The following is a 9,001-nucleotide window of genomic DNA, read 5'->3' as shown; positions in this document are numbered from 1 at the left end:
CCACTATATAGGGAGACATTTTGAAGAAAAACACATTTGCAAACTGATACAGAAACAAGAGGAAAGAGATTTGAACTTGAAACAATGGAAACAGTATAGAAAGTAAAATGGATGTATTCATTCAACTCTAGCAAGGATGGAAAAGAATGGCTTTGAGGACCACATCTTGTCCTTTCCTGGTCTTGTTATTCTGGTATCTTGCCTCTTAATTAGGCGAGTACACAAGGCATCTGACACATGCAGAGTGTATAGAGCTAACTTTAAATCAGTTAAATATTTACTCCTCTTGCTGTTGGATATACAGCTAAGCTGTTATATAGGTATACATTGAGTACAGCTAAGCTGGTTAAAAAGTAGGGGAAGGAAACCATGTGACATGCTCTTTTTTCACACTACATACTTCGAAAGAATTGTCCCTTGTTCAAACATTACTGGAGTCTTCCTTTAGCAGAAGGTAGGGAGGTAAATGGCCATGGTATTTCTGCAGCAACAGCTCTGAGGCTGTAACTGCCTATAAACCGACTAGTGAGTTGGTCCCATGGACATCACTTCCCTTTCTCCAAGGAAAAGTGTACAGAATTTCACTGTCAGTTATGGAAATTGCAGCTTCTGTATTTTCCAGATCCCCTTTTCTCTCCAGAGCATGGGTAGGGCAGTGACCTATTTATTTATTTATTTATTTATTTATTTATTTATTTAGGAGACTATGCCGCCCCATTCGCCGAAGCCTCAGGGCGGCTCACAACCATAAATAAACTTCAAAATAGAATAATGTAAATTAACAGTATAAATTAAGTTGCCCTACAACTGACTCATTCTCTCCAGGAGCCATTTTCAGTCTAGCAATCAGGGCTTTGCAATAGTGGAGCAGGAGCAGTGTGATCTTCCCAGGGCACTACATGCAAACAACATTAGGAAGAGAGGCTGAACATGAAGTGGCAGAATCCCTCACTTAAAGGGGGCTGTCTTTATGTAGAAGTAAAACTGTGAAGAGACACTTTGAATGTACTCTTTTTCGATATTAGCAGGACTGTCCGGGGCCAGACAAAGTAGCTTGTGGGCCTGGGATCCTCTGCTGTCACCTACAAACAGTAATTCTGCCAGGCTACTGCAAGGAGCAACTGAAAGCCAGGTTGTTCATCAGCTCTCCTGAATTTTATATATATAACATTTGTCTTTGATTCTTACAACCTTTCAACAAAACCATATGTCAGCAAAAATCACTGAGACTACAAGACAATTGAATCACAAATATACAGAAAAAAGGGGGAAAATAAAACTAAGTGACCTGAGATAGCCTCTTCAAAGGACAAGCAATTGACCCTTGCATAGTGGCAGCTGGTAGTTTACTGTGCAGATGAATTCACATTAGGCAGGCAAGAGTCAAGAAACATCAAAGGCACGGCTTGGCACTAGCTGCCCCTTGTTGTTTTTATGCCCGTCTGATTGGTTATATTCTCCTGTCAGCAATTTAAGAGCTTTGTCCATTGTTGGGTCTGCATGCGTGCATGTGTGTGTGTGTGTGTGTGTAAATTTAACACTTATATAAAACTTCTCTGAGATCACTGTTCTTACGCTTATGTCACTTCTTTCCACAGCTCTGGAACAGTAGTCATTTATTTCCAGATGCTGAAGGAGCCACACTTTTCCTTGGGACTCTGGATACAATCTTCCTCTTTTCTTATGCTGTGGTGAGTAAAATCCAGTTTCTGTACAATTCGAGAAGCCTGCAGGAAGAGGCTTATGTAGATCTAGCTGTTCCAGGCGGATACCAGTTTAAACTTTGTGTAAATCCTTGTATCAACCTGAATCCATTCTTATTGGCATTGTTTCTCCAAGCTTTTGCCCTGCAGATGTATTGGATGATAACTTCTACCATGGCCATGCTGCCCATGGGGCTTTTTGCTCACTGCTATGGAGACTTTGTCAGGGTAGAATTTTCTGATGATGGTAGAAGTCTAGTAGGAAATATATTTTGCTTTTTGTCCCCCTTTCAAACCTGAGTGGCTTAGAAGTCTGCCTAACCATACATGTCACTGTGGGGAAGGGAAGAAACCAAACAATGCTGATTACCTATGCCAGATTTTGCAAACTAGTGCTTTCCAAAAGTGCTGGATCATGACTCCCAGAATTCCTTAGCCGGATGGTTGGGGAATTCTGGGAATCGGTCCAATGCATCTGGAAGCCACCAAGTTGAGGAAGGCTGATTTATACAGTACTTTAAACACACACACTCACAGAGTACTTCTTTTGTTTCTTGTGGTTGTGTGTGTTTAAGGATGGTTTTGTTAACAGGGTTGCAATTGTATAAGACAGAAGTTAGATAAGAACAGTGTGACATGAATGGTTAGGTTTGAGCAGAAGATGATCCAAGATGGAAAGCACATGAAAGCTGTTATATATGTCTGTGTTAAAGATATAAATTGTCATTCTCTAATGCTGTAGGCCAGAGTAGGCAATTGTTTACAGCACATGGGTACATTTGACATTTTGGGAAAGTGTCCTATGGTGTTACAGATTGCCATGGGAGGTAAAATCTTGGGATGTCCTTCCATGGATTTTCACTTTTCCTGTTCCCCCACAGCAGTTTTCTGGCAGGAGACTTTTGTCCCCTCTTCTATTCAATTGGATGGATATCACTCCATTGACTTTAACAGAAGTGGAGGAAAGGGTCCGTTGCCAAAAATGGCTGGACTCGGGGAAAGCCCATCCATCTCTAAGGATCCTATTATCTCAAAGGTCCTTGGTGGGTGTGGGCTTCTTTACAAGCCATTTTTGCAGGGCATCCATTTCCCCATTTCTTTTAAAGTCAGTGGAGTGATATTGCTCTGCGGTAGAACATCTTACGTAAAAAAATCTTCAAACTACATGTCTTGAGTGAGCAGCACCTTCTCTTAAGAAGCTCATGATTTTCCAGATAAGAAAATTATCATATGAGGGGTTTTTCCAGTGGTTTCTTTTCCAGTGCTTCCAGTGCTTCCAAGACTGCCTCACCTTCCATTTTTTTTTCCTCTTGAAAAAAGTCCTCAGAAAATAAGAAGGGCAAGATTTTCCTGGTCCTTCTTTTTTCCATAGCTGAGAGCTTCTGAGAGGACCAAAGTCATCCCAAGCTTCACAGCTTGAATGGGGATCAAGATCAAACTTGTTTCATTCCCCCTGAAAGATACAAAAAATCATGAGTTCCCTCAAGCTGGTAGTTATACAATGAATGAATGCCTCTTATTCAAAATCAACAAAGACTAGCAAATTTGTGGCAATGTAAAGTTTTATGGATCAAATGCTCACATATCAGATTCTTAATAAAATTATCTGATTTTAGGGTCTTTTTGTCAGCGGAATCATTGCAGATCGCCTGAATATGCGCTGGGTCCTGTCGTTTGGCATGTGTTCCTCTGCATTAGTGGTAAGCTGGAAATCTTGACTCTGCCCGAGTCGGGAAGGGCTGTTGGCTTGGTCTGAATGTGGAGAATTTCCTTCGTGTTGTACTCAAGTTTATTTCTAGGAGAATGAAGATTATGGGCTGCCCTTTCAAAAAAAAAATCCCGCCACCACCACCAACAGCGCCTAAGCAGTGGTCAAAACGACTGTAGCGCACCAGGCTGAGGAAGGCTGTCCAGGGATCTTAGCCAGTTACAAATAACCAAGTGCAAACAGGACAGGAATTGATTCTGTTACTTGTTGCTCAAACCAGTATTTGCAAATACATCGCAGCTTCTCTGCAAGCATTTGCCTCTTCTGAGCTAAGCTATTGCAGCTAGAAACTGATGTACACACACTTCTAGAAACTGCAGCTCTTAGTTGGTGATGGATAGAGGAACTGGAAAGATTCAGACCTCAGTCCATCATTGGATCTGGAAAAATAACTCATTGCTGGAATTATTTTGAAGTCTTTCCCCTCTGAGCACTGCCCAGGTTGGAACTGCAAACGATGAGCTACTAGGGAGAAATATCATCTTCCTGTCCTCAACATGCATCCTTTCTTTTGGGCATGGCTGCATTTAAACTGTGGCTCCTTTCCCCTCCTACGTTCTGTTACGAAACTGTAGCACCCAAATGTTTGTCCCTTTGGAAAGCAAGGATGATTTCCTGATAACCAAACACTTAGAAAACGGATTCCTTTTATAGGCCACTAATGTACAGTAGGCTAGTATCAGGTGGGCTTATTCACCAGGCTGCCTCACGGTGTTGCTTTCCCCCCCAGGTATTTGTGTTTGGCACTCTCACCGAATGGCTGCATTTCTACAACGTATGGTTCTATTCCTTTCTGTGGATTGTGAACGGCTTGCTACAGTCCACTGGCTGGCCCTGCGTCGTAGCTGTCATGGGAAACTGGTTTGGCAAAGCCGGGTGCGTTGGTTCTTTCCTCCTCTCTTTATTCATTAGCACCTTATCGTCCTTCAGTTTGTGTTCTTGGCAATGTTCCCTTTGCCACTAAGGGCATATTTCGTTGAGTGTTCACATTGTTTATTTTACACCCGTTTTCCATGAAGTCAACCTTCTAAACTGCACATTGCAAGCCTCCCTTTCTTTCTGGGTGAAGGTATTGTGTGCTTTCTTCGTATTTATCAAGGCTGGTTGTTCTCTCTGTAAGACTTTGGGAACTGGGTAGGATGCTGCTGCTGATTCATTTACAGGCTTTCAAGACTATAGTCTTCCCAAGGCAGCTTACAACAGAAAACAGTGAAAGCGAATACCAATAGATGCTAAAACCACTTTAAATTTGGACAGATTTAAAGTAAAATAAGGTGAAGTAAAATAAAATATGATAGGTACAGCAGAAAATACATGTGTGGCCTGTGCAGGATGATCTGACCATCCAGCCCCAGCAAGGACATGAGTGGCTGCATTCTGGATCAGCTGAAGTTTTTATTCATTTTCAGAGACAGCCCCAGATGGAGGGCGTTACGTAACACTCCGATTAACAGCTGCTTGAATTGTGAGCCAGTGCATAGTATGATTTGGCCTAGATGCTGCTAGGTCACAATTTCTGCTTTACTCACCCACCACTGTGTATGACAAACCTTCTATATTTAAAAACATGCCAGAATGGCTCTTATTCAGGGTCCTTGATATGTTTTTTTTTTAATGCCCCATCTACTGTTCATGAAATGCAGACACCACTCACCTTTTTCTCCTTGAATGAGAGATTCCATGAAAAGGCAGCAGAGTTAGCAGGATGAATGGGTCACACAAACATAATGTCTCTGAATGAAGAACTCAAGTAGTTTTAATAAAGTAAGGAGACCTGTAAAGGCTAAACCAGCCTTCCCTAGTCCAGCACACTTGAGTTGTGCCCCACACTGGAGGGGTGCAACTCGTGGCCTGATGGTTAGCGATGGTGGGTTTGTTGTCTCAAAACCTTTGGAAGGAGACTTTCACCATGTCTCAGTAGCTGAAGTCTTCCCTGACTTGCATCTTCAGCACTTGCTCAGCCTGCTCTTCTTTGATCTTCTCTTGCACAGGAGGGGTTTTGTTTTTGGACTCTGGAGTGCCTGTGCCTCAGTGGGCAACATCCTCGGAGCATTCCTTGCCTCATCAGTGCTGCAGTATGGCTATGAGGTGGGTGAAATTGCCTTGCAGTGTCTCTTCGACCTGAATCAGGCTACCCTTGTGTTGTCTTGTGGAAAATCACTGTCCCCCAACTTGGGAGCACATTTCTGGGGTCCCTGCAATCTTCAGGGATGCTTAACATCTCCAGCAAGGCTGACCAACTTGTATTTCTCCAGGTGGTTTGGCTAGCAACTCCTGTCCGCACTTGCCAGCATAGTCAGTGATTGAAGGTTTTGGGGAGTGGAGGCCAAAACACCTGGGGAACCACATGTCACCCTCCATTATCTACACGATCTACCATCTAGATGAGATGGTTGGTGGCTTGGACTAGGCTGTAATCCTCATGCAGAAGACAAAGCTGTTCCACTTTCTCTCTGAAGGTGGTGATGCATTCTCTTTGCTAGGCACCTGTCTGCCAGTAAACACTAGACCAAATGAAGAAGAATAAATTGAAACTCAGTCCAGGCAAGATGGAGTTGTTCATGGAGAACAGTTCTAAAGCTGTTGGAGTGAGTGGGGTGCCTACTTTAGGTGGGGTCTCACATAACTGAAAAAGCCATGTTCATAACAGGAATATTCCTGTATCCTGGCCTCAGATTGAGGCTACAAGAAGGAGAGCATTCCATCAGCTTTGCCTTGATCCTTCAGCTACATATTATGTAGGACCTGTCTGGATGGCAACATGTGGAAGTGGAGCAGGAGATTGAACTCTTCCTACTCTGCTGCTACTCTGCTTTCCCTTCTGTAAAAGAAGGACCTGGATACTTGGACACATGCGCTGGACTACTGCAGTGTGGTCTTAGCAGGGCTGGCCTTGAAGGCTCTCCAGAAACTGCAACTAGTCCAAAACAAGGTAACCACAGTAGTTTCTGGTGTTAGCTTCAGGGAACATAAAATACTTGTTCTTTATTAGCTCAATTGACTGCCACTCTGCTTCTGGGTTAAATTCACAGTGCTTACCTTCAAAGCCATTATTGGGGTAGCTGTAAGCATACTGGAATCAGTATGCTCCTCCTGTCCACTAAAATATGCAGGTAACTTCTGATGTTATAAACATTTGTTAAATCTGAAAAAATTCTTATTTGGTGGTGGCCTCTGAACTTTGGATTGGCTTCCTAGCATAATAGGACAGGTCTAGAATCTTGCCCAACAGAAGTAGACTGTTAACACCCTCCCTTCCTCAGACAGGCTTTTAATGGAAAGTGTTTTATAGGTTATTTTTAATATGGATCCTTAAGTTTCATTTGTGTGCCTGCTCTGTAATTTTATTGCATTGTTAGTATCTTCTTAAAACCCCACAGGATTTTAAAGCCTTAATGTAGCCTAACTAAACAGAAATAAAATCCATGTTTCCTGTCCTCACCTCACTAAGGAAAAGCATGCTTAAACTGGTCTGTTATGCAAGCAAAGGTTACACTGTGTATACTGGTGTTCTTTTTCAAACATTGTGCATGCTGTTTGGATTTCTTGCATTGAGCCATTCTAAAGGGATTTTTAAAACATACTTCATGAGTGTGGAAGTGGAGGCATGAAATGCTTTAAAGGACAGCACTGCTTGTTTAATTCTGGGCTCAGGGGCAGAATTCCATTTTGGAGAAGCTGTGGGGGGTGCATTGTTGCTGGAGTAGGGCCAAAGCCAGTAGGGGTAGGAGCAAAAATGCCAGCATACCTGAGCTTAAAGCTCTTGCTGTTAGTCACTAAGCCTTAGGAGAGGTACTTCAAACTTTTGGAATGTGGGGAAAACTGCTCAGAAGCTGAGAATCCTTCAGCTGATCTGTGGTCGGGGAAGGGGGTGGTATTTCTTTATTTCTTTAAAATATTTCTTGACGTGTCTGCTTGGAGATCTCTGGTGTGGTACCCATGCCTGTAATTCTGCAATTCTGCTTTAATTTTAAGCTGTGGAATCCAAGCAGTCCCATATAAATAATCCACTTATGCTTTCTTTCAGTATGCCTTCTTGGTGACAGCATCAGTACAGTTCGCGGGAGGAGTCATTGTGTTCTTTGGCCTTGTGATTTCTCCCAAGGAGATAGGTGAGTAGATGGTTCATCGTGCACCTGCCTTGACTTTCCTGCTTGCAAGCTGACTTCCCAAAGTTGTACCAAGTGCCTTGTTAACTTTATCTCGTCATGCTACTTGTGCAGTTCCTTCTTTTCAAAAATCCATGTCAGGCAGGGACATTGCAAGTCAGCATGGTGCAATCAGTTTTTAAATACGATATATAGGCATAGGCACAATGAAACACTAAAGCAACATGATTTAAATGAAGAAACAGGGCAACAAAACCCAGAAAGATAAACCCATTTGCAGAATAGCTGTTAAGAAAAAGCACAGCCCCACCAAGAAAGCTGACGTAAATCGCTCACAAAGGCCTTTCTGAAAGGGTTTGAAAAGGAAGGCCTTCATGCTACAGCAGGAGACCATCAAGGCTGGATTTTCCTGTACAGAGAACTCTGGAATGTTGGTGCAGCCATGAAAAAGGCTCCTCTATTCTGGCTCCTCCTCGTTTGGCTGCAGGTGAAGATCTTTTCCCCAGCAATTTAACTATTTAACTTTATTTTTAATATAGCATTTTAATTCTGTACTGCTCCCATGCCTCTATGCTGGTTCAATTGCAATTGAGATTGTAGTTTTTGTTATTTTAAGTTCGTTTGTGAGGTAGTGTGTTAGTTAATTGCCCAGAGAGGCTTCATTGCTGGGCGATATGAAAATGAAATAAACAATAAGCAGTTATGACAAAGGGAAGAAGAGCAGGGAAGCAGGCTCATCCCCCCCACTCTGCTGAGAGACCAGCCACTCTGGGCTCCTCTTCTAGTCCAACTGTCTATTTTAAGATTCTTTTAACTAAGATCTAGTGCTTTTCTCCAATCCTGTTTTGTTTTTTGTCGAGTGCTTTGCTTGTGAGCATGAGCAATGCAAGGGCTGTTTTACTTGCTGGGAGCTAGTTCTGCTGAAGTTGTTGTTAGTTGTAAAGTCGTGTCTGACCCATCGCGACCCCATGGACAACATTCCTCCAGGCCTTCCTGTCCTCCACCATCCCTCAGAGTCCACTTAAGCTCACGAGTGGGGTACAAATGCTTCAGAGAAATGGTAATTTCAGTATTTGGCTTCAGTTAGCAGTCTCACTGCCTCACTTTTCTGGAGTGAAGGACTTGTATTTTGGAGGCGACAGGCCTTCTGTCAGAACACATGTGGGACGTGGCATCCCTAAACGTCTGAAGCAGCTCTGTGTTCTAGTCCAGGGAGACTAGACTGTGTTCTTTGTGCAGGCAGCTGCTCTTTCCACACCATGGCAACTTCGAAATGGGTTTAGCTTCTCCTCTCTGGGTCCCATTCTTCAGAGTGACTTATGGAGGCTTCTTTCTGTCGACACGTCTCTCCAGGGGCAGCGTGCAAGGGTGCCTGTGCCAGCAATAGCTGCCAGGTGTGAGGGATTTTGGCAGGCAGTGTT

General features: G+C 43.2%; 1 protein-coding gene across 4 annotated transcripts in view; it reads left to right on the top strand.

Moving 5' to 3' along the window:
- SLC37A3 (solute carrier family 37 member 3) overlaps positions 1-9,001 on the top strand; it is a 38,230-nt gene that overhangs the window by 8,177 nt on the left and 21,052 nt on the right. For all 4 annotated transcript variants that reach the window (XM_044441041.1, XM_044441042.1, XM_044441043.1 and 1 more), the window contains 5 exons: positions 1,599-1,691; positions 3,320-3,403; positions 4,202-4,347; positions 5,463-5,559; positions 7,499-7,583. In XM_044441041.1, the coding sequence (XP_044296976.1) occupies positions 1,599-1,691; positions 3,320-3,403; positions 4,202-4,347; positions 5,463-5,559; positions 7,499-7,583 (505 nt within the window). The remainder of the gene's footprint in view (positions 1-1,598; positions 1,692-3,319; positions 3,404-4,201; positions 4,348-5,462; positions 5,560-7,498; positions 7,584-9,001) is intronic.

Source organism: Varanus komodoensis, unplaced genomic scaffold (genome assembly GCF_004798865.1).
Source record: "Varanus komodoensis strain SLA01 unplaced genomic scaffold, ASM479886v1 scaffold39, whole genome shotgun sequence".
NCBI lineage: Eukaryota > Metazoa > Chordata > Lepidosauria > Squamata > Varanidae > Varanus > Varanus komodoensis.
The sequence above is the reverse complement of the archived record's forward strand: the minus strand, read 5'-3'. Positions and strand labels throughout refer to the sequence as shown.